The sequence below is a fragment of the Oncorhynchus masou genome, chromosome 29, assembly GCF_036934945.1.
Source record: "Oncorhynchus masou masou isolate Uvic2021 chromosome 29, UVic_Omas_1.1, whole genome shotgun sequence".
In the NCBI taxonomy this organism is placed as follows: Eukaryota; Metazoa; Chordata; class Actinopteri; order Salmoniformes; family Salmonidae; genus Oncorhynchus; species Oncorhynchus masou.
The window spans coordinates 75,827,501-75,854,256 of NC_088240.1; the positions used below are offsets into that span (position 1 = coordinate 75,827,501).

Here is a 26,756-nt window from a genome sequence, read left to right on the forward strand (position 1 = left end):
GGACAACGACTACAACGGACTTCTAGCCTACAGCACACTGGTATATTTTCTGAAAAACTATATGAATAACATTTTTGTAGCCTACTGTTCTGGAGATTTTTCTGCAATACCTTTGAAAGAGAAATTTGGTTTGAGGTCTTTACCTTTGATTCTGATTTAGTGACAGATATATAGAGGAGTAGTCTTCTCTTTTTTCCAGGCTGTGCAAGCCAACAAAGACAGTTACATAGTAAACATTACATAATCCTTATTTCTCTTGTAGCAGACAGACAAACAGACTCACGCAGAGACAGACAGCTTGGGCAGAAGCCTCTCACAGCGTCCTCCCTGTCGGTGTCCCCTGTTAGTGTTCCCTCACATGCCATATGTAAACGATTAAAAGATGAAAATAGTAGAATCTCTGTTTATACAAAATAATACATGTTGATTAAAAAACAACACAAAAATCTGAAAGACACACCAGCAGGTAAAAAGAGGCAGATTGTGTTATCCTGTGTGTGAGGATGTAGAAAGGAGCAGGAAGGGAGACACCTAGCGGTAAACAGACAACACTGCAATGTGATATAATGCAGTAATCTCTAAAAACGTTTACGTCTGTCTGTCTGTGTCTCTGTCTGTGTCTGTTGCTGATTAGTTACTTTCCATCTCTGGAGAATGAGTTAACTTCTCGTGCTGCTATCAGGGGAGCAGTATTTGGCTATACGAACTCCACCGCAGACATAGCATTCTCTAGCTTTCTTATTAGTTTCTGGAAATAACAGGTAGATTATATGAAAATATGCAGTAATGTATAGTTTGAATGGAGTTATATTATTACAAAAAGCAATTGAGACTGTTTCAGATCTGTTTCAGTTTGCAATGTATTTAAACCATTGAGGACCCAAACTGTTTCAGAAAAAAAGTTGAATATAAATGTCGTCCCATTGTGTATTTACATGGTAATTAGCATGGTTCATCGACCATTTTCAAATTAATTCCAATCAATAGATTAATTCACTCTTGTTAGTAATCAAACATAAGTTTGCTCTTCCCTTGCCACGTGTCAACAGTTCGTTGACTGAAATAGAGAGCGCGACCTGAGCTGTGTGGATGACGACATGGCTGTGCAATGTTTCCCTCGTTAGCAAGTCTCTCCCTCTCTCAGCAGGATTCTGACCTTTGACCTTGACCCCTCACCCCAGCAACGACTCCTCTCTATACCCTCATCACTGACCTGTCAATCAGAAATCAAAGGCTCAACCCCCCTGCTGAGTTTTGGGTCCTGGGAGGGGGGGAGGGGGGGGGGGTAATAATAATACTGTGGTATGAAGCCAATAGAAAGAGGAGGACAAATCCCTATTCAGCCATTCAGTGTAAACTGAAATGAATGTGGAGCTGGCTACATATATTCACTACACTAGAGGACTACCATTATTTGTACTGAAAGTGGGAATAATATGCAGGCCCATATAAGGTAGGATAGAAGAGGACTTTTTATTGTGGATTCAGGCTGGCCTGAATGAATCACACGAGCTGTACTCCTTTTAGTTTTTCTTTCTTTGTTTTAGTTAGTTTATTTTGTCTCAGTATACACGGCCTGCCTCTTAACCAGGAGGCCTAAACAAACAACCTTTGACCAGTAAATGTCGAGAGCCTAACCTTGTAACCTCATAGTTATGACAAGCCATCCAACAGCTATGCCCTTTTAAACCATCTCCAGCTCTCACTGTCACTGGTATTTACCACGAGATGTTCCATTGGATACAGACAGAACACATCATCAATGTTCTTACCGATGGAGAGTTCAAGAACCAAGTATGTAGTATCTGAAAATGCACTATGACTATACAGTGATGCGTAACGGTATTGGTAAATTAATCTCTCTGTATGCAATTAGTGTATTTCACTGTTTGTATGCTCCTACAGAGTTCATATAACATTAGAACATAATACAGTAATACACTTAAATGCTAAGGTGACCCCCAACCAACACCCCACCTCCTCACCCCTAGCAGTAACCCACACTGCACAGGCAGACCGATGGAATGTCTGAGAGCTCTGCTCTTGTAATACCGCAGACACTCACAGTAGCACAACCCCTAATTCCTGGCCCCTGACCCAACACCAATGACTTAGGACCCTATGCCATCACAGCCATTAATAAGGTTTCCAGGTAAAAAACAACAACAATATTTTCAGGCCAAGGGAGAGATACAAGGAAGAGGATTAGCAGTACATTTCCCAAGAAAGGAAACATATTTTGAGCCACAGGAATTGAGGTGTGGGTGGACTCATCTTTGTATCTGTGTCATTACAATGTCTGTGACAGCATGGGCAGCGCCACTGAGGCTAAAGTGGTCCATTTTCTTCTTCACGATTGGCTTATCCCTCCTAATGACCTGACATGATTCCAACCGGGTCATCAGGAGGGATCAGCCAATGAGGTTGGAAGTCCCACCCAGTTGACAACATTCAAATGTTGGAAGCATAATACATCATTTTGGCCACTAGAGGCCTCTATCATTCTCTATAGGGTGGACTGAAGGAAGGCTTGAAGCTGTTACCTGTTTCCTGTGACCTATTTCCTGCCTCCTATTACACCTGGGTAACCAACTCCCCTGATGTGAGAGGATACCTGGGGCTACAGGTCCCTGGTTACCTTAGAAACAGAACATTGTGTTCCTGCCAAACTGCTTATGCAATGCAATCACGCTTCACTTATCCGTTCTATAAACCCAATTTCTATGCTGCTTGTCTGCACAAGAGCAAGACAATCCTCAGGGCCAAGGAGGCTCCAGTTACCACAGCAATGCAACACATAGAGCCAACATCACACAGCAACCTTAAAAAGCCCACATCATTAAGTGGATGTGTGCTCTTTTGGATCTATATGCTCTAATTTCTACACTGTGCACCTTCAGCTTTCGACAGAGGGACAGCATTCCTATCAGGCTCATAGTGTATATTGCATGTCAGTAGAGACTGAGCCTATTCCTGGAGACACAGCAAACTCCACAGCTTCTCTCCGCTCAAGCAAACCACACCCCTCCCAACACAACACTCCCCACACAGCCAGGGCCATTAGGGCTCATTAGTCTGATCAATAACCCTGTAAAAACCCTTTTAAACTGTAAAGGGTTTGAGAAAGACAGGGAACTCACTCCTGGTTGGTTGGTCTGTCCTGTCTAATCTGATACTGTAGTTACAGTTGATATGAGGAAAGGCTACAGTATGTATGGATAAAGATATGAATCCAATGGTCTAGAGAGAGAGAGAGAGTGTGTGTGACAGCCTCTCACAGAGAGAACGCTGCGACTAATTGGTGAGAGATCCGTGACAGAAGCCATTTCATGAACAACAGCAACATTTCAAAAAACAACATTTTATCTTCACTCAGCGAATAGAAATCCCCAAATAGTCAAAAATAAACACGTTTTATCCACTTCTAAACTAAACCCATAAGGTGGACTGGAGAGTGTTTGTCAGTGATTTGCTACCACAACATGACATTGATGAAAGGCTACAAAAACGACAGCACACTGCGAGCGGAACATAATAGCATCGTTAAACGCGAACAGAGGTGGTAAAAGAGGCCAACTGCTATCCGATCCATAACATACAGTACAGTAGGCCCTGTGTGTCCACTGCATTACTGACACAGTAACAGGACACCGTTCAGCTGTTGCAGGGATACATGTCATATACGAGTCAACACTGAGACTCTGTTCCTATGTAAGAGCCCCTTGTCAACACATTCCACACTTTATGAGTGAGGGACAATTTGAGGTAACCAGTAGGCCTATGGTAGCCTGGATCTCCAAAATTGTTTTAGTCAAGACATTTTAGCATAATTATGTGTACATTTTAGTGCAGTTTGACGGAGTTTGTGTTTGCCTGCAGTACTAATTTCACACAGCAGAGGGGGATATGCTTCTGATAATGACACCGTTTACATCAGAAACGATACGTACCTGTTCTAACAGTGTACAAGTTCTCATGTCTTCCATCAGCTTTAGATGTTGCACAGTATAACTAACACATTCACATAAATTAACTAATGCAATAAAATAAAACATGAACAAGTTGGGTTCAAGTTCATCAACTGATTTGGAACTGGAACTGAAACAGCCAGATGATCTGGAACTGAACCTTGTAGTGAATGTAGATGAACCTACCTACCAGCAGAGGAAGTGTGAGAAACTGTCACTTTCTCAGTTGTGACTGCCTGTGTTGTGGTTCAGTGGAGCAGCTCTTCTCTGTACAGGAGAGGATGTGGCTGGGGTGGAGCCAGGCGCACTGTGCTGCTCACTATGTCGGAGTGTGTGCAGGCTGTGTATTGTATGTCTGCACATTGTATGTGTGTGTGAGTATGTGTGTCAACATACAGGATTGAGAATGTGTGTATATGCATAGTGCATTTGGTATGTGTGTGGCTGTATGAATGCATGCATAGTATGTGAGTGTCTGAGTGTGTGTGTTGGAGTGTATGTAGGGGCATGCAGGTTTCCGTGAAAGCATGCGCTGGATAAGAGCAAAGTGGTGCAGGTGCGAGAGCGACGTGGTTCCTGTGGTCTCCCCTCTTTTCTCCTCCTCCATCTCCCCCTCCACGTGAAGTGAACATCTGTGTGTGTGTTAAGCACCTGTCACCTGGGTTCCCCATCTGGGTGACTGAAAGACTACACTACCTGACCACCTGACAACACAGAATAGACTACACTACCTGACAACACAGAATAGACTACACTACCTGACAACACAGAATAGACTACACTACCTGACAACACAGAATAGACTACACTACCTGACAACACAGAATAGACTACACTACCTGTCAACACAGAATAGACTACACTACATGACAACACAGAATAGACTACACTACCTGTCAACACAGAATAGACTACACTACCTGTCAACACAGAATAGACTACACTACCTGACAACACAGAATAGACTACACTACCTGACAACACAGAATAGACTACACTACCTGACAACACAGAATAGACTACACTACCTGACAACACAGAATAGACAACACTACCTGACAACACAGAATAGACTACACTACCTGACAACACAGAATAGACTACACTACCTGACAACACAGAATAGACTACACTACCTGACAACACAGAATAGACTACACTACCTGACAACACAGAATAGACTACACTACCTGACAACACAGAATAGACAACACTACCTGACAACACAGAATAGACTACACTACCTGACAACACAGAATAGACTACACTACCTGACAACACAGAATAGACTACACTACCTGACAACACAGAATAGACTACACTACCTGACAACACAGAATAGACTACACTACCTGACAACACAGAATAGACTACACTACCTGACAACACAGAATAGACTACACTACCTGACAACACAGAATAGACGACACTACCTGACCACACAGAATAGACTACACTACCTGACCATCTGACAACACAGAATAGACTACACTACCTGACCATCTGACAACACAGAATAGACAACACTACCTGACAACACAGAATAGACTACACTACCTGACAACACAGAAAAGACTATACTACTTGACCATCTGACGACTGTATTACATTATTGTTATGGCAGCCTTATGCAGTAACTGTTCAGAATTTCCAGATTTCCATGAAATAGGAACAATAATTAATTAAAATATGAGGGAAACAGTTTTCCTTCCAAAAATCGGTAATGAAGTATGTTAAAAAGTCATTTAAAATATAAACACGAGTAGACCACTGTTTAGCATATTGAACCAACATAACATGTTCTATGAGGAAATAGCAAACGGTCTGTTTGAGATAAGTTTGAGTTGGGGTTTTTGAAGTGTTTTTTTTCTCTCCAATTTATGCTTTGGCCACAATTACAAGTATAGAATTAGTCAACAACATTATTTGGTTGTGAGTTAACAGAATATTTAAGTGGGATTTTCACTGGACAGTTACTTTAATGACAGAAGACTTGTGACATGTTACCATTGGCTCCATCTCCCCTTTCCATTACTCCATCCATCCTTCTCCATCTCCTCCCTTGAGTCTTCTCTTTAGATGAGCGACCGACGTCACGCTGAAAGGTATATGTGCACCACAGCCACATACAGTATGGGAGCATTAGGCGGACGAGTGGGCAGCAACGCCACGGACAAAGTGCTTTTCCTCATCACCATCTCTGAGCAAATAAAGCTGAGATATAGCGAGAACTCTGCATTTCTCCTTCATTGGAGCTGAAGCCCAGGCTGGCCTGTCCCCTCTGTTCTGTCTCCAGTCCAGTCGTGGGGAGGGAAGGAGGGACTGACACACTGTACAGTATATACATTCTGAATTGATCACCAGCACAGGGGAGTATCGATTAGACACTACTTGGTACATCTACATGTTTATAGGCACAATCTGGAAGATATACTGCTGTTCACTGGTAATTACTAACAATGATTTATACCCATTGATCCTTGAAGAATTTCAATTAATGTCTCATAATGGTAATGTCTTGGTGATGTGAATTCCTGTCCTGTCAGTCATGTAATTAGAGATGAGAGCTGGGGATGTCAGACAGAATATTGATTAGTACTGACTGAATGACAAGACTAGAGGACCAGAGGTTAATATATGTTGTTGATAAACATCCATGGACTGGAAATTTCCCACCAGGCACCACAACGCTACTTCATTCATGCATTTGTTTATAAACATCCAGCAGACGTAAACAAACAACAGACGAGGGTATTGGTTTATAACCAGTTTTAATTAACCCTGATTACAGCTTAATGACAAGTTTGAAAAACAAACAAAAGAATTAAAGAGAAATTCAATGTTACATCATGGTATTAAATCTCATCTCTCTGTTTGAGTGTTATATAACCGCATGGGGGGGGGGGACCTTTACATAGTAAAACAATACAAATCTGTTTTTCTTTTAAATGGAACAATCCCCAAAATGAAAAAAAAAATATACAAGACCAAGAGAGAAAGTAACATTGTAAAATAGAAATGACAATACATGACAAGATCAAATCATATGTATCCCCCTCCACAATAAAATCCTCCCCCTGCCAACCTCTTCTCTGTCGCCATAACAACCCCTCTCAGAATGAATATTACACTTTAGTTTATATTACAAATGTTAAAACCACATGAAAGACTGAGGAGGGGGCAGGAGCTGGTAGGGGGTCAAAACAGAAGCATGGAGGAGAGGTCTACGTCACAATGACAGTGTGATGTACAGTTCACAACAACCCTAAAGCAGTAGTAACTCAACCATGGGCTAATAATGAGAAGGATGGGGAGGTAAGTAAATCCAACCATAACAATAACAACAACAATAATAAACAGCAATATCGACATCAGAAAGGAAAAGAACATTGAGGGTATTTTTAATCTTTGCTAAAGAAATGTTATCCTTCTACACTTTCTCTAGCTTCTCCTGACTGCCGACTTAGACATGAGACCTGGGAATCGCCATCCCACACCATCCTGATAAAAGATCACGCTGCAGTTAACAGTCAGGTAGACAGACAATGCTGGCAACAGAGAGAAAGAGGGATGAAGAGTGAAGCAGAGAAAAGAGAACAAGCAGAATAATGCCCAGTCTGTTGCTTAGATATGATGAGTAGTTTATAAGGCAGCTGTCAGTTTCAATAGACACAGGGTGAGGTGGAGGTGAGGGGTCAGAGAGTGTGTGTGTGTGGTCACATATACAACACCACCAGGATGGACAATAACAGTAGTCCAATGATTGTAACTTGCTCAGCCACACACCTGCCAGTCTGGAGGCCTGCCATCCCAGAGGCCCCTGTTAGAGTTCTTACTGGTTGGTCAAGTCTTTGATTGCCCTGAGCCAATCAGAGGGCCGTTTGGCTCAGTCTCCAGACCTCTAATGCTCCAGGATGTCAAAACATCAAAGCAGCAAAACAGTGCAGGTAGAATGTGTGGGAGGGGTTTGGAAATGTGAGTCTGTGTGTGTGTGTGTGTGTTTGAGAGAGTGGGCAGGGTATTCCAGGTGAAGTCTAATGTCATCTTTCCAGCCTCCACTGTTATCTGTACAGCAATCATTAACCTCAGCCTCCACCAACCTGCTGGGAATATAGCTAGAGCAGTCACGATTAGTAAACTGTCCGCTTTAGATAACCGGCTTAACTGGGTAGAGCTGAGAAATGACAGGATTTGTCATCGACTAAAATCCCCAGTCCTGGCTAACCCTGAGCTCATTCACCCCCACTGGGGCCGGAGATGAGTTGTGAGGTCCATTAGTGAGGTGAGGTCCCCATAGAGGTGCACTATCAAGGTGAGACCAGCCCAGAGGGAGACTGGGGACAGGTGACAGTGGTCAGGTCTTCTACAAGCTGAGAGGGAGTAGCGGACCGTGATGGCAGACAGAATAGTCAAGTTCAAATGACAACTGCTGTATATATTCAGTGTACTACAATGCAGTTCTTTCATGATTCTCATTATTTTCATCATTTTGTCTTTCTATCCTGTGTCGTTTGTTGTCCCTTGGTCATAACAAAACATTTGGACTCCTACCCATCCCGTTGTCTCCCTCCCCTAAGGAAGTTTACCCGCTGAGAAACAGGACATTCTCTCCCCTCGCCTACCAGAACAAATCACTTACAAAAACATCCTGAATCTGTCATTTCATTAAATGGCATTTTGTTTTAGTTTTTTATATCAGTTTGGAATTTCATATATAATATATACTGAGCAAAAATATAAACGTAACATGCAACGATTTAAAAGATTTTACTGGGTTACAGTTCATAGAAGGAAATCAGTCAATTTACATAAATTTGGTCCTAATCTAAGGACTTCACATGACTGGGAATAGAGATACTCATCGATTCGTCAGATACCTTTAAAGAAAAAAGGTAGCATAGAGTTGATCAGGCTGTTGATTGTGGCCTGTGGAATGTTGTCCCACTCCTCTTCAATGGCGTGCAAAGTTGCTGGATCTTGGCGGGAACTGGAACACGCTGTCGAAGACGTTGATCCAGAGCATACCAAACATGCTCAACGCGTGACATCTGGTGAGTATGCAGAGGCCATGGAAGAACTGGGACATTTTCAGCTTCCAGGAACCGTATACAGATCCTTGCGACATGGAGCCGTGCATTATGCTGAAGCATGAGGGGATGGCAGTGGATGAATGGCACGACAATGGGCAATCGGTGTCTCTATGCATTCAAATTGCCATCAATAAAATGTAATTGTGTTCGTTGTCCGTAGTTTATGCCTGCCCATACCATAACCCCACCGCCACCATGGGACACCTCCGTTCACAACATTAACATCAGCAAACCGCTCGTCCACACGACGCCATACACGTGGTCTGCGGTTGTGAGGGCGGTTGGACGTACTGACAAATTCTCTAAAATGACGTTGGAGCGGCTTATGGCAGAGAAATTAACATTCAATTCTTTGGTAACACCTCTGGTGGACATTCCTGCAGTCAGCATGCCAATTTCACGCTCCCTCAAAACTTGAGACATCTGTGGCATTGTGTTGTGTGACAAAACTGCACATTTTAGAGTGGCCTTTTATTGACCCCATGCACAAGGTGCACCTGTGTGAAGATCATGCCGTTTAATCAGCTTCTTGATATGCCACACCTGTCAGCTGGATGGATTATCTTGGCAAAGGAGAAATGCTCACTAACAGGGATGTAAACAAATGTGTGCACAAAATTTGAGAGGAACAAGCTTTTTGTGTGTATGGAAAATGTCTGGGATCTTTTACTTCAGCTCATGAAACATGGGACCAACACTTTACATGTTGCATTTATGTTTTTGTTCAGTGTATAAATATATAGTTTATATGAGTGTGCATATCTCAGTAGGACTTTCTCGTTTTATTTTTTATTTTTTACTAAGACTCTTGTAAAGAGTTTTAAACACAGTTTAAAACACACTATAAAACAAGGCATAGAGAGGCAGTGTGTGTGTGTGTGTGTGTATATATATATATGTGTGTGTGTCTACAGGTGTGCTTGCATATGCGGTGTTGTATGCGTATTCTGCTGGTTTAGTTAACACTATGAGACTATGGTTGATCGAACAGGAGTAAGGGATTTGGGTGGAGTTGGTGAACTAGGATTCTGTGCAGGTGGCCCTTGCTTCTGCCCTGCCATGGGATAGACAAGGCTAAGCTAACAGTTAAAAGATAATGGACCCCTCACTCTCCTTTTCCATAGGAGAGCTCTCTCCCCCTCACAATGGTCCCCTCGCTGTTCCTCTCTGTCATCTAACAACCGAGCCACTGCTCCCTCCCCCTCCGTTTATCCTCCACCCTCTCCCTTCTCTCATTTAGATCAGGATCTTTCAGGCATGGTCCACAAAAGAAAGGGAAGGAAGTAGGAGAGAGAGAGAAAAGATGACAGAAAGAGAGGAAAGTACCAAAGTGATGACAGAGGAGTGTTAGAGAGAAATAACGTGTGTGTTGAATAGCAGTACCCTTCAGTAGCAGTCCAAGAGCAAAGCCTCCATGTCCCAAAGTCCTGTCCACTGCCCGTTTCCCCAACAGCTGGTGTGTGTGTGTCTGTGGCATCCCTGAGTGGAGTGGCCAGTGTTGCGAGAAGGAGTCTGCCAGTTTACCACGACTAGGTTCCACAGCCCCCAATCGACAGCCCAACTTTCCTGTGTGTCTGTTATGGGTAAGAACAGGGGGGATACTATTACATAAATAATAGCGAGAGTCGCACTTTATGTATAAACTCCCGGTCATTTATTGGGTAAATCACCAACGTTTCGGCATCACTGTGCTTCTTCAGGGTCGTACTCTTACACCGATGCTTTCCTCCTCTGTCTTCTCTCTCTCTCTGTGTGTCTGATACAGGTACAGGCACTTGTAGAAGCCCCGTCTTCATCTCTATACAAAAATAAAATGGGGGAAATCTCATCCTCCATGTCTGCAGGGCTGGAAAGCCAGGGGGCTGGGCTGCCTGAGTTGGGGTCCCCTGAGGAGAAAGACAGACTAACCCTAGAGGGGGGGCCAGAAGGCAGGAAAGGTGAGGCAAAAGAGCTGGGTCAGGAGATGTGGGGCAGTGCTGGGCTGGAGGCTGGATATGAGGCTGACGGTGGGCTGGACAGGAAACTGGCTTGGGGGTTCCATCCAGACACAAGCAGAGAGTAGTGTCCCCTCTGGTTCTGCCCCTGGTTTAAGTCACTGAGTCTGGGCTTGCTTGGACCAAAAGTCCCCTCTCTTCTTCAACAGTCTCTGAGGGAGGGGTCTCGTTACAGTAGAAGGTAAGGGCTTTGGGAGGAGGGTGTGGACTGCATCAGGGTTTGGAGTTTGATTAGGCCCAGGTTTAGTTTGAGTTAGGAGAGAACTGTCTGTCTGTCAGAGTGGCAGGAGGACCTCAGGAGTCATTTACACTGTCCGAAACCACCACTGTCTGCTAGCATTAGTGTTTCTATGTATCCCTATGTGTGTGGATCAGCATCAGCAGTCCTTGTTCTCCAGTGACAGTTGGGCGGTGGCCTGGTGCAGGTCCTGGTTCACCCCCCTCTGAGCCAACGGGAGGGAACACTCATACGCCCCCAGGGCTGGGGGACTGGGGGCGCTGCCAGCCCCGTTCTCCTGCATACCTCCATTCTTCTCCGTCTCTCTTTCCCTCTCCTTCTCCCCTCGTACTTTCTTGTCGTCCTGCTCTTCCATGGCCTCCATTCGTTGGTCTTCACTCCAGCGCCGTTTGAAGCGCAGCTTGAGTGGAATGCACTTGGTCTGCCCCTGGGAGGGGGGCCGGGGAGGGGGGGTGTCGCCTGGCTCGGCCGGCTCACTCTTCAGGGTGGGAGGTCCGCGGTGGGGGTGGGAGGTGAAGAAGGGCAGCAGGCCTGGAGGGGGGGGCGCGGGGGCCTTGAAGACATCCTCATCCAGGTCCTCGTCGTGGGGGTGTGTGTGGGAGGAGGTCCCGTTGGGGTGGTGGGGGTGAGGCCGGGGGTGTCGGGGGGAAAAGAGGTCGTACTCGTCGCCCCGGTCGTCGGGGTCTTCGTCGCTGATGTCAGTCACCTCCACCTCCTCTTCTGACTCAATATCTGAGATGGGCTCCACCTACAGAGAGTGTCGATATCACAGTCACAAACGTTTAGCCATCAGGATCCTCAACACATACAGTCAAACAGTTCAAAGTGACTATGTTCCCTTGTGGGTCTCACCTTGATCTTGGGCAGCCCGGTGCTGTTGAGGGAGCCGGTGGAGGAGGAGTTGGAGATGAGTCCTGACCCGCCGGCTGAGCTCAGGTCACTGCCGAAGGACAGGGAGGACCCCAGACCGGAGGACGACAGGGACCCTGAGCCCGAGGACAGTGAGCTCTGCCTGGGGTGGTGGTTCTGGCTACCGTCCCTCTGCTTCCGACCCAATGGAGGAGGCTGCAGCTTGAACTTGAAGGGCGAGAGGTGAGGCGGCTCCTCACCCAGGTGCAGTGGGTGGTGGATGGGGTGGGGGTGGGAATGGGCCGAGTGAGGGTGGGCTGAGTGCGGGTGGGGTAGGGCTGAGTGCGGGTGAGGAGAGTGGGATTGGGACAGGGGTGATGGGTGTCGATGACTATTCAGACCTGAGCGTTCTCCTCCTCTCTCTGCTCCTCCCCTCTCGCCCAGTTCTCTCTTGTCTTGGGCGAGGCGGTGTGGCTGGGGAATGATGACGTTGGGGTAGTGGAGGAAGGCTCTGGGGCTGAGATGGTAGTTGTAAACACTCTGGTGGTGGGCCTGCAGGTAACGCTTCATTTCCTCAGGGTTGAAGGAGAAGTGGGAGCCCAGCATGGGGGAGAGGGAGGGGGACGGGGTGTAGGGCAGGTGGGAGGAGGGGGTCAAGGACAGGGCTGGGGACAGAGGTGGGGCTAAGAGCCCTGCACCCCCAGGGCCAGGCAGGGGGGACACGGGGAAGGGGGACAGGTTGTCGGGGTGGACCCTGTGTCCCAGGGGGCCGCGGGAGCCTGGGTGGGCGTTGGGGTTCCCTGCTCCACCATACATCCTAAACAGAGACTCATGGGACATACGGGGGTGGATCATACTCCTGTACCCTCCTCCCCCTGGACCTCCTACTACTCCCCCGCCCCCCCCTGGACCTCCTACTCCTCCCCCACCCCCACTCAGCCCTCTCTCTCCCCCCTCTCCTCCCCTCCTCCCCCGTTGCCGTCCTCGATCTCAGAGTTGACGGAGGTCCCATCGCTGCAGTCGCTGACCGAGCCGCGCGCCATGCGCCGAGCCACGGCGCTGAACACGCCCCCGGGGCTACGCAGGTCCTCATTGGGTGAAAGCATGTCAGATGGCGTGGAGGGTGGGAAGCGGAAATGAGTTCCGGCTGCGGAAGGCAATGGTGGGGCACTCTGAGGAACACCACTACCTGTTAGAGAACAGGAGAGAGAGGGAAGAGAGGAGGAGAACGGAGAGATGCAATGATGAGGGGAGTAATATACACTAAGTAATGATATGGATTAGCACAGTCAGTGTTTAAGGATTTAGTGATGTCTGTGACACACACACACACACACACACACACAACACAACACCCACACACAGTGAGCGATACCTGTGGAGCCCATGTCTATGAAAGGGTAGTTGACCAGGACCAGTTTGTTGAAGTTGAACTTGTAGGTGAACCTCTTCCCTTTGGTCTTGTGGAGGATTCTCTTGTTGTAGTAATACCTGGTGGGGAAACAGACCAATATGGGGTCACACACAGACCTTTAGGTCTCATTACTACCTGTAGCATGCTTCTCAATGTCAACACACACAGTCACGCAGGAACTCTTCAAATGGTACCACACACAGTCACACAGGAACTCTTCAAATGGTACCACACACAGTCATACAGGAACTCTTCAAATGGTACCACACACAGTCACACGGGAACTCTTCAAATGGTACCACACACAGTCACACGGGAACTCTTCAAATGGTACCACACACAGTCATACAGGAACTCTTCAAATGGTACCACACACAGTCATACAGGAACTCTTCAAATGGTACCACACACAGTCACACAGGAACTCTTCAAATGGTACCACACACAGTCACACAGGAACTCTTCAAATAGTACCACACACAGTCACACAGGAACTCTTCAAATGGTACCACTCACAGTCATACAGGAACTCTTCAAATAGTACCACACACAGTCACACAGGAACTCTTCAAATGGTACCACACACAGTCACACAGGAACTCTTCAAATGGTACCACACACAGTCATACAGGAACTCTTCAAATGGTACCACACACAGTCACACAGGAACTCTTCAAATGGTACCACACACAGTCATACAGGAACTCTTCAAATGGTACCACACACAGTCATACAGGAACTCTTCAAATGGTACCACACACAGTCATACAGGAACTCTTCAAATGGTACCACACACAGTCATACAGGAACTCTTCAAATGGTACCCCCCCCCCCGGGAAATTATTTATTTTCAATAAACCCAGGTCTGTCATGTCCCTCCATGCACAGCTAGTGAATGGTCTTATTAACCAGTATTGTGTGACGTCCACTCAAAGCAGCCAGGAGAGATGGTGTGTGTGTGTGTGTGTGTGTGTGTGTGTGTGTGTGTGTGTGTGTTTTTATTTATCGGCATCTGACCAAATCAGAGGCACAGTAGGGCTTTTCTAGACCAACTGGTCACACACTCCCCTGTCCCTCTGTTAGCCCTCGTCCATCTCTTTATGTACCATTCATCTAAACCCACCAATAATCACACTCCCCTGTCCCTCTGTTAGCCCTCGTCCATCTCTTTATGTACCATTCATCTAAACCCACCAATAATCACACTCCCCTGTCCCTCTGTTATCCCTAGTCCATCTCTTTATGTACCATTCATCTAAACCCACCAATAATCACACTCCCCTGTCCCTCTGTTAGCCCTCGTCCATCTCTTTATGTACCATTCATCTAAACCCACCAATAATCACACTCCCCTGTCCCTCTGTTATCCCTAGTCCATCTCTTTATGTACCATTCATCTAAACCCACCAATAATCACACTCCCCTGTCCCTCTGTTAGCCCGAGTCCATCTCTTTATGTACCATTCAACTAAACCCACCAATAATCACACTTCCCTGTCCCTCTGTTAGCCCGAGTCCATCTCTTTATGTACCATTAATCTAAACCCACCAATAATCACACTCCCCTGTCCCTCTGTTAGCCCGAGTCCATCTCTTTATGTACCATTCAACTAAACCCACCAATAATCACACTTCCCTGTCCCTCTGTTAGCCCGAGTCCATCTCTTTATGTACCATTCATCTAAACCCACCAATAGTACACCCATGCTTGATCTGTTTATGTAATGGCCATTCTCTCTCACTCTCCCATGGCAGGCTGCCAGGTGCCTGTAAGTCTCCATCTATATTAACCTTTGTCCTGTTATACAACATCTTTCCTTTTTCTTCTTCCATCTCACAGCCCTTTATAAGCCCACAGCCCCCCTCACCAACCTAACACTGCTCTGACTAACCCCACAGCCCCTCACCAACCTAACACCGCTCTGACTAACCTCACAGCCCCTCACCAACCTAACACCGCTCTGACTAACCCCACAGCCCCTCACCAACCTAACACTGCTCTGACTAACCTCACAGCCCCTCACCAACCTAACACCGCTCTGACTAACCTCACAGCCCCTCACCAACCTAACACTGCTCTGACTAACCCCACAGCCCCTCACCAACCTAACACTGCTCTGACTAACCTCACAGCCCCTCACCAACCTAACACCGCTCTGACTAACCTCACAGCCCCTCACCAACCTAACACTGCTCTGACTAACCTCACAGCCCCTCACCAACCTAACACCGCTCTGACTAACCTCACAGCCCCTCACCAACCTAACACTGCTCTGACTAACCCCACAGCCCCTCACCAACCTAACACCGCTCTGACTAACCTCACAGCCCCTCACCAACCTAACACCGCTCTGACTAACCCCACAGCCCCTCACCAACCTAACACCGCTCTGACTAACCTCACAGCCCCTCACCAACCTAACACCGCTCTGACTAACCCCACAGCCCCTCACCAACCTAACACCGCTCTGACTAACCCCACAGCCCCTCACCAACCTAACACCGCTCTGACTAACCCCACAGCCCCTCACCAACCAAACACCGCTCTGACTAACCCCACAGCCCCTCACCAACCAAACACCGCTCTGACTAACCCCACAGCCCCTCACCAACCAAACACCGCTCTGACTAACCCCACAGCCCCTCACCAACCAAACACCGCTCTGACTAACCCCACAGCCCCTCACCAACCTAACACCGCTCTGACTAACCCCACAGCCCCTCACCAACCTAACACCGCTCTGACTAACCCCACAGCCCCTCACCAACCAAACACCGCTCTGACTAACCCCACAGCCCCTCACCAACCAAACACCGCTCTGACTAACCCCACAGCCCCTCACCAACCAAACACCGCTCTGACTAACCCCACAGCCCCTCACCAACCTAACACCGCTCTGACTAACCCCACAGCCCCTCACCAACCTAACACCGCTCTGACTAACCCCACAGCCCCTCACCAACCTAACACCGCTCTGACTAACCCCACAGCCCCTCACCAACCAAACACCGCTCTGACTAACCCCACAGCCCCTCACCAACCAAACACCGCTCTGACTAACACCACAGCCCCTCACCAACCAAACACCGCTCTGACTAACCCCACAGCCCCTCACCAACCTAACACCGCTCTGACTAACCCCACAGCCCCTCACCAACCTAACACCGCTCTGACTAACCCCACAGCCCCTTACCAACCTAACACCGCTCTGACTAACCCCACAGCCCCTCACCAACCAAACACCGCTCTGACTAACCCCACAGCCCCTCACCAACCTAACACCGCTCTGACTAACCCCACAGCCCCTCACCAACCTATCACCGCTCTGACTAACCCCACAGCCCCTCACCAACCTAACACTGCTCTGACTAACCCCACAGCCCCTCACCAACCTAACGCCGCTCTGACTAACCCCACAGCCCCTCACCAACCTAACGCCGCTCTGACTAACCCCACAGCCCCTCACCAACCTAACACCACTCTGACTAACACCACAGCCCATCACCAACCTAACACTGTTCTGACTAACCCCACAGTCCCTCACCAACCTAAAGCTGCTCTGACCAACCCCACAGCCCCTCACCAACCTAAAGCTGCTCTGACCAACCCCACAGCCCCTCACCAACCTAACGCTGCTCTGACTAACCCCACAGCCCCTCACCAACCTAAAGCTGCTCTGACCAACCCCACAGCCCCTCACCAACCTAACACCACTCTGACTAACTGACTGTGTGTGTGTGTGTGTGTGTGTGTGTGTGTGTGTGTGTGTGTGTGTGTGTGTGTGTGTGTGTGTGTGTGTGTGTGTGTGTGTGTGTGTGTGTGTGCCCTTGCTCTCTGGATCCCCTTCCAGTCAGTCCACTAAAGGGTGTGAAAGGATGGTTTTCTAGCTGCTTAGGTCAGCATATAGAGGAGATGTGTAGTGGACTGACAGCTAGCTGTACTGTCTGTAGCTGGCGTGTTAAGAGGAGAGGAGAGAGAGATAAGAGGTTAGGACTGCTGGCAATGCAGTACGACGAGTGGTGTTCCACTACTGGTGACTGACTGCATGGGTCTGGGACAGTCCGCCAGTCAGTCAGCCAGAGTAGCTGTTGTTATCTACTACGGCTGTTATTTTACCTGGAGCCTCCCACTCTTATTATGCTAAGACTTGTGGTGTCTGTGTATGGAGGCAGACTGTAGCTCTTTTTCTGTCGTCCCCCATCCCTCCATCCCTCCAGATCTGATTCTCTCTCTCCATCACACTGGATCTGATTCTCTCTCCCCCCCCCCTCCATCACACTGGATCTGATTCTCTCTCTCCCCCCCTCCATCACACTGGATCTGATTCTCTCTCTCCCCCTCCCTCCATCACACTGGATCTGATTCTCTCTCCCCCTCCCTCCATCACACTGGATCTGATTCTCTCTCTCCCCCTCCCTCCATCACACTGGATCTGATTCTCTCTCTCTCCCTCCATCACACTGGATCTGATTCTCTCTCTCCCCCTCCCTCCATCACACTGGATCTGATTCTCTCTCTCCCCCTCCCTCCATCACACTGGATCTGATTCTCTCTCTCCCCCTCCCTCCATCACACTGGATCTGATTCTCTCTCTCCCCCTCCCTCCATCACACTGGATCTGATTCTCTCTCTCCCCCTCCCTCCATCACACTGGATCTGATTCTCTCTCCATCACACTGGATCAGATTCTCTCTCTCCCCCTCCCTCCATCACACTGGATCTGATTCTCTCTCTCCCCCCTCCCTCCATCACACTGGATCTGATTCTCTCTCTCCCCCTCCCTCCATCACACTGGATCTGATTCTCTCTCTCCCCCTCCCTCCATCACACTGGATCTGATTCTCTCTCTCCCCCTCCCTCCATCACACTGGATCTGATTCTCTCTCTCCCCCTCCCTCCATCACACTGGATCTGATTCTCTCTCTCCCCCTCCCTCCATCACACTGGATCTGATTCTCTCTCTCCCCTCCCTCCATCACACTGGATCTGATTCTCTGTCTCCCCTCCCTCCATCACACTGGATCTGATTCTCTCTCCCCCTCCCTCCATCACACTGGATCTGATTCTCTCCCTCCCCCTCCCTCCATCACACTGGATCTGATTATCTCTCCCCCTCCATCACACTGGATCTGATTATCTCTCCCCCTCCATCACACTGGATCTGATTCTCTCTCCTTCCTTCCTTCCCATCTCTCCCTCCCTCTCCCTCCATCCATTACACTGGATCGGATTCTCTCCCCCTCCCTCCATCACAAAGGATCTGATTCTCTCTCTCCCCCTCCCTCCATCACACTGGATCTGATTCTCTCTCTCCCCCTCCCTCCATCACACTGGATCTGATTCTCTCTCTCCCCCTCCCTCCATCACACTGGATCTGATTCTCTCTCTCTCCCCCTCCCTCCATCACACTGGATCTGATTCTCTCTCTCCCCCTCCCTCCATCACACTGGATCTGATTCTCTCTCTCCCCCTCCCTCCATCACACTGGATCTGATTCTCTCTCTCCCCCTCCCTCCATCACACTGGATCTGATTCTCTCTCTCCTCCCTCCATCACACTGGATCTGATTCTCTGTCTCCCCCTCCCTCCATCACACTGGATCTGATTCTCTCTCCCCCTCCCTCCATCACACTGGATCTGATTCTCTCCCTCCCCCTCCCTCCATCACACTGGATCTGATTATCTCTCCCCCTCCATCACACTGGATCTGATTCTCTCTCCTTCCTTCCTTCCCATCTCTCCCTCCCTCTCCCTCCATCCATTACACTGGATCGGATTCTCTCTCCTTCCTTCCCATCTCTCCCTCCCTCCCTCTCTCTCTCCATCACACTGGATCTGATTCTCTCTCCCCCTCCCTCCATCACACTGGATCTGATTCTCTCTCCTTCCTTCCCATCTCTCCCTCACTCTCCCTCCATCCATCACACTGGATCGGATTCTCTCTCCTTCCTTCCCATCTCTCCCTCCCTCCCTCTCTCCATCACACTGGATCTGATTCTCTCCCTCCATCACACTGGATGTGATTCTCTCTCCCCCTCCCTCCATCACACTGGATCTGATTCTCTCTCCTTCCTTCCCATCTCTCCCTCCCTCTCTCCATCACACTGGATCTGATTCTCTCTCCTTCCTTCCCATCTCTCCCTCCCTCTCTCCATCACACTGGATGTGATTCTCTCTCCCCCTCCCTCCATCACACTGGATCTGATTCTCTCTCCTTCCTTCCCATCTCTCCCTCCCTCTCTCCATCACACTGGATGTGATTCTCTCTCCCCCTCCCTCCATCACACTGGATCTGATTCTCTCTCCTTCCTTCCCACCTCTCCCTCCCTCCCTCCATCACACTGGATCTGATTCTCTCTCCTTCCCTCCCATCTCTCTCTCCATCTATCACACTGGATAAGATTCTCTCTCCTTCCTTCCCATCTCTCCCTCCCTCCCTCTCTCTCTCCATCACACTGGATGTGATTCTCTCTCCCCCTCCCTCCATCACACTGGATGTGATTCTCTCTCCCCCTCCCTCCATCACACTGGATCTAATTCTCTCCTTCCTTCCCATCTCTCCCTCCATCACACTGGATCTGATTCTCTCTCTCCCCCTCCCTTTGTATCGCATTCCCTTCTTCCATCCTTCCCCTTTTAACATCATCTACCACTTTACCTCTCTTCCCTCCCTCATTCCCTGGGGGCGATGGAGACAGAGAGGGAGACAGGACAAGTCTGCTCTGTTGAAAACATTGTTTAGGTCAGGCAGCCTCCCAGCAGTATGTCTCTCCATCGCTGACAGATGAGAGGCACATGGTCCTACACATCTCCTCCACTCCCTCTCCCCCTCCCTCCATCACACTGGATCTGATTCTCTCTCCCCCTCCCTCCATCACACTGGATCTGATTCTCTCTCTCTCCCCCTCCCTCCATCACACTGGATCTGATTCTCTCTCTCCCCCTCCCTCCATCACACTGGATCTGATTCTCTCTCCATCACACTGGATCTGATTCTCTCTCTCTCCCTCCCTCCATCACACTGGATCTGATTCTCTATCCCCCACCTCCCTCCATCACACTGGATCTGATTCTCTGTCTCCCCCTCCCTCCATCACACTGGATCTGATTCTCTCTCCCCCTCCCTCCATCACACTGGATCTGATTCTCTCTCTCTCCCCTCCCTCCATCACACTGGATCTGATTCTCTCTCCATCACACTGGATCTGATTCTCTCTCTCTCCCTCCCTCCATCACACTGGATCTGATTCTCTCTCTCCCCCTCCCTCCATCACACTGGATCTGATTCTCTCCCCCTCCCTCCATCACACTGGATCTGATTCTCTCTCTCCCCCTCCCTCCATCACACTGGATCTGATTCTCTCCCCCTCCCTCCATCACACTGGATCTGATTCTCTCTCTCCCCCTCCCTCCATCACACTGGATCTGATTCTCTCTCCCCCTCCCTCCATCACACTGGATCTGATTCTCTCTCCGTCACACTGGATCTGATTCTCTCTCTCTCCCTCCCTCCATCACACTGGATCTGATTCTCTATCCCCCACCTCCCTCCATCACACTGGATCTGATTCTCTGTCTCCCCCTCCCTCCATCACACTGGATCTGATTCTCTCTCCCCTCCCTCCATCACACTGGATCTGATTCTCTCTCTCCCCCCCTCCATCACACTGGATCTGATTCTCTCTCCATCACACTGGATCTGATTCTCTCTCTCTCCCTCCCTCCATCACACTGGATCTGATTCTCTCTCCCCCACCTCCCTCCATCACACTGGATCTGATTCTCTGTCTCCCCCTCCCTCCATCACACTGGATCTGATTCTCTCTCCCCCTCCCTCCATCACACTGGATCTGATTCTCTCTCCCCCTCCCTCCATCACACTGGATGTGATTATCTCTCCCCCTCCATCACACTGGATGTGATTATCTCTCCTTCCTTCCCATCTCTCCCTCACTCTCTCCCCCTCCATCACACTGGATCCTCTCTCCTTCCTTCCCATCTCTCCCTCCCTCCGTCTCTCTCTCCATCACACTGGATCTGATTCTCTCTCCCCCTCCCTCCATCACACTGGATCTGATTCTCTCTCCTTCCTTCCCATCTCTCCCTCTCTCCCCCTCCCTCCATCACACTGGATCTGATTCTCTCTCCTTCCTTCCCATCTCTCCCTGCCTCTCTCCCCCTCCCTCCATCACACTGGATGTGATTCTCTCTCCCCCTCCCTCCATCACACTGGATCTGATTCGCTCTCCTTCCTTCCCATCTCTCCCTCCATCACACTGGATCTGATTCTCTCTCTCCCCCTCCCTTTGTATCGCATTCCCTTCTTCCATCCTTCCCCTTTTAACATCATCTACCACTTTACCTCTCTTCCCTCCCTCATTCCCTGGGGGCGATGGAGACAGAGAGGGAGACAGGACAAGTCTGCTCTGTTGAAAACATTGTTTAGGTCAGGCAGCCTCCCAGCAGTATGTCTCTCCATCTCTGACAGACGAGAGGCACATGGTCCTACACAACTCCTCCCCTCCCTCTCTTCCTCCCTCTCTCATTCAGAGTAAGGGAGCACTTTGAAGAGCATTTGAACTCACTTCAAAAGAGAAGAAAGATTCTTTGAGGGTCTGTGTTTAGCTGCCCCCCCCCCCCAACCCTGACACACTCCACACACACAAGGGTGAACACACACACAACTAAAAACCTTTATCAGCTCATAATCAGATGCAACAATAACCATGAGGATTTAAACTTAGTGAGAGATTTCCAGGAAAATATGCAATGGGTTTATGGGTGTGCTATTTGTTGTATGTGTGTGAGATTGTGTGTATACAATATGTGTGTGAGATTGTGTGTATACAATATGTGTGTGAGATTGTGTGTATACAATATGTGTGTGAGATTGTGTGTATACAATATGTGTGTGAGATTGTGTGTATACAATATGTGTGTGAGATTGTGTGTATACAATATGTGTGTGAGATTGTGTGTATTCAGTATGTGTGTGAGATTGTAATCGTGGGTGTAATCCCTGTCCTGCAAACAAATAAACTGGCTGATAAGACAAAACAGAGAAGTAGGCACACACCAAAGAGAGAGATAGGAGAGAGAGAGAACAGAGGGATGGGTCATTTCCTGGAAAATGTCATCAAGACAGTGCTGTGGAATTCCCAGAGTTGATGGAGAGAGGACAGAGGGATCAGAGATGAGAGGACAGAGGGATCAGAGATGAGAGGAGAGAGGACAGAGGGATCAGAGATGAGAGAGGACAGAGGGATCAGAGATGAGAGGAGAGGAAGAGAAAGTAGGGGATATTTGAATCCTCTTAACAGTAACCCTGGTCAAACCATCTTTCTAGCCATATAGCTGCCCTGTCTATTGGAACACAGCTAGTCTCTTCATACTGTCAAAATCAAAGCAATATGGCTGCTGGATACAGAGTCATCTGTTCGCCAGAGTACCACAACAGCTCTCTCTACACACACACACACCATCAGCCGACACCGATTAAGTGGCAGTTTTTTTTTTTGTGGTAATAATGACAATTACAACAATACTGAATTAACACATATTTTAAATTAATATAATACATCAATAAAATCAATTTACCCTCAAATAAATAATGAAACATGTTCAATTTGGTTTAAATAATGCAAAAACAAAGTGAGAAGAAAGTAAAAGTGCAATATGTGCCATGTAAGAAAGCTAACGTTTCAGTTCCTTGCTCAGAACATGAGAACATATGAAAGCTGGTGGTTCCTTTTAACCTGAGTCTTCAATATTCCCAGGTCAGAAGTTTTAGGTCGTAGTTATTATAGGACTATTTCCCTCTATACCATTTGTATTTCATTAACCTTTGACTATTGAATGTTCCTATAGGCACTTTAGTATTGCCAGTGTTACAGTATAGCTTCCGTCCCTCTCCTCGCTCCACACTGGGCTCGAACCAGGAACACATCGACAACAGCAACACTTGAAGCAGCGTTACCCATGCAGAGCAAGGGAAACAACCACAGGCTCAGAGCGAGTGACGTTTGAAACGCTATTAGCGTGCGCTAACTAGCTAGCCATTTCACATCGGTTACACCAGCCTCATCTCGGGAGTTGATAGGCTTGAAGTCATAAACAGCGCAATGCTTGACACACAACAAAGAGCTGCTGGCAAAACGCACAAAAGTGCTGTTTGAATGAACATTTACGCGCCTGCTTCTGCCTACCACCGCTCAGTCAGATACTTAGATACTTGTATGCTCAGTCAGATTATATGCAACGCAGGACACGCTAGATAATATCTAGTAATATCATCAACCATGTGTAGTTATCTAGTGATTATGATTGATTGTTTTTTATAAGATAAGTTTAATGCTAGCTAGCAACTTACCTTGGCTTACTGCATTTGCGTAACAGGCAGTCTCCTTGTGGAGTGCAACGAGAGAGAGGCAGGTCGTTATTGCGTTGGACGAGTTAACTTCAAGGTTGCAAGATTAGATGCCCCGAGCTGACAAGGTGAAAATCTGTCGTTCTGCCCCTGAACGAGGCAGTTAACCCACCGTTCCTAGGCAGTCATTGAAATTAAGAATGTGTTCTTAACTGCTCTTAACTCCATGCCGTCCTTGGCCAGCTCTCCCGCTATCTCTCTCAGAATGACCTTCTTGATCCAAATCAGTCAGGTTTCAAGACTAGTCATTCAACTGAGACTGCTCTTCTCTGTATCACGGAGGCGCTCCGCACTGCTAAAGCTAACTCTCTCTCCTCTGCTCTCATCCTTCTAGACCTATCGGCTGCCTTCAATACTGTGAACCATCAGATCCTCCTCTCCACCCTCTCCGAGTTGGGCATCTCCGGCGCGGCCCACGCTTGGATTGCGTCCTACCTGACAGGTCGCTCCTACCAGGTGGCGTGGCGAGAATCTGTCTCCTCACCACGCGCTCTCACCACTGGTGTCCCCCAGGGCTCTGTTCTAGGCCCTCTCCTATTCTCGCTATACACCAAGTCACTTGGCTCTGTCATAACCTCACATGGTCTCTCCTATCATTGCTATGCAGACGACACACAATTAATCTTCTCCTTTCCCCCTTCTGATGACCAGGTAGGTGGCGAATCGCATCTCTGCATGTCTGGCAGACATATCAGTGTGGATGACGGATCACCACCTCAAGCTGAACCTCGGCAAGACGGAGCTGCTCTTCCTCCCGGGGAAGGACTGCCCGTTCCATGATCTCGCCATCACGGTTGACAACTCCATTGTGTCCTCCTCCCAGAGCGCTAAGAACCTTGGCGTGATCCTGGACAACACCCTGTCGTTCTCAACTAACATCAAGGCGGTGGCCCGTTCCTGTAGGTTCATGCTCTACAACATCCGCAGAGTACGACCCTGCCTCACACAGGAAGCGACGCAGGTCCTAATCCAGGCACTTGTCATCTCCCGTCTGGATTACTGCAACTCGCTGTTGGCTGGGCTCCCTGCCTGTGCCATTAAACCCCTACAACTCATCCAGAACGCCGCAGCCCGTCTGGTGTTCAACCTTCCCAAGTTCTCTCACGTCACCCCGCTCCTCCGCTCTCTCCACTGGCTTCCAGTTGAAGCTCGCATCCGCTACAAGACCATGGTGCTTGCCTACGGAGCTGTGAGGGGAACGGCACCGCAGTACCTCCAGGCTCTGATCAGGCCCTACACCCAAGCAAGGGCACTGCGTTCATCCACCTCTGGCCTGCTCGCCTCACCACCACTGAGGAAGTACAGTTCCCGCTCAGCCCAGTCAAAACTGTTCGCTGCTCTGGCCCCCCAATGGTGGAACAAACTCCCTCACGACGCCAGGACAGCGGAGTCAATCACCACCTTCCGGAGACACCTGAAACCCCACCTCTTTAAGGAATACCTAGGATAGGATAAAGTAATCCTTCTCACCCCCCCCTTAAATGATTTAGATGCACTATTGTAAAGTGGCTGTTCCACTGGATGTCATAAGGTGAATTCACCAATTTGTAAGTCGCTCTGGATAAGAGCGTCTGCCAAATGACTTAAATGTAATGTAAATGTAACTGACTTGCCTAGTTAAATAAAAGGTATAAAATGCAAATTAATTACTTAAAAATCATAAAATGTGATTTTCTGGATTTTTGTTTTAGATTCTGTCTCTCACAGTTGAAGTGTACCTATGATAAAAATGACAGACCTCTACATGCTTTGTAAGTAGAAAAACCTGCAAAATCAGCAGTGTATCAAATACTTGTTCTCCCCACTGTAGCTGCTCTCTCCATACACAAACCATCTATCGTAATAGAACTGCTCTCTCTACACACACCATCTATTGTCATACAGCTGCTCTCTCTATACACACACCATCTATTGTCATACATCTGCTCTCCATATACACACACCATCTATTGTCATACAGCTGCTCTCTCCATACACACACCATCTATTGTCATATATCTGCTCTCCATATACACACACCATCTATTGTCATACAGCTGTTCTCTCTATACACACAGCATTTATTGTCATACAGCTGCTCTCCATATACACACACACTCCATCTATTGTCATACAGCTGCTCTCTCCATACACACACCATCTATTGTCATATAGCTGCTCTCTCTATACACACACCATCTATTGTCATATAGCTGCTCTCTCTATACACACACCATCTATTGTCATACATCTGCTCTCCATATACACACACACTCCATCTATTGTCATACAGCTCCTCTCCATATACACACCATCTATTGTCATATATCTGCTCTCCATATACACACACCATCTATTGTCATAACTGCTCTCTGGCTCCCTCTCTCTCCACACAGACAGGCACAGACAGGCACAGACAGGCACAGACAGGCACAGACAGTAACTAGGCACTGACTAACAGGAAGTCAGGATTACAACGCCCTCCATTTTCTGCCTCTCGTCACACCAGCTGCTTACACTCCGGTGTGTGGCTTTATGCACGTGAGACTGAACATTACTGGAAAACTTGGTTTGTGTGACCAGTGGATGACTGAACTGTAGTGTGTGTAAGTAATGATGAGGGTCTGGCTGGGGGTCTGGTTAGGCTGGTCACATGCTCTGTGAGTGTGTGTGTGTGTGTGTGTGTGTGTGTGTGTGTGTGTGTGTGTGTGTGTGTGTGTGTGTGTGTGTGTGTGTGTGTGTGTGTGTGTGGAGATGAGGATCTAGCTGGAGTCTGATTAGGTCGGTCACATGCTCT

General features: G+C 48.2%; 1 protein-coding gene across 1 annotated transcript in view; it reads right to left on the reverse strand.

The window, feature by feature from the left end:
• Positions 1–6,722: 6,722 nt before the first annotated feature.
• The window catches only part of LOC135520564 (ETS domain-containing transcription factor ERF-like), a 107,220-nt gene continuing 87,186 nt past the window's right edge, over positions 6,723–26,756 (reverse strand). The window contains exons 3-6 of the mRNA XM_064946211.1: positions 13,515–13,630; positions 13,080–13,328; positions 12,143–13,044; positions 6,723–12,038 (exon numbers count right to left, since the gene is read on the reverse strand). Of these exons, the coding sequence (XP_064802283.1) occupies positions 11,430–12,038; positions 12,143–13,044; positions 13,080–13,328; positions 13,515–13,630 (1,876 nt within the window). The 3' untranslated portion in view covers positions 6,723–11,429. The remainder of the gene's footprint in view (positions 12,039–12,142; positions 13,045–13,079; positions 13,329–13,514; positions 13,631–26,756) is intronic.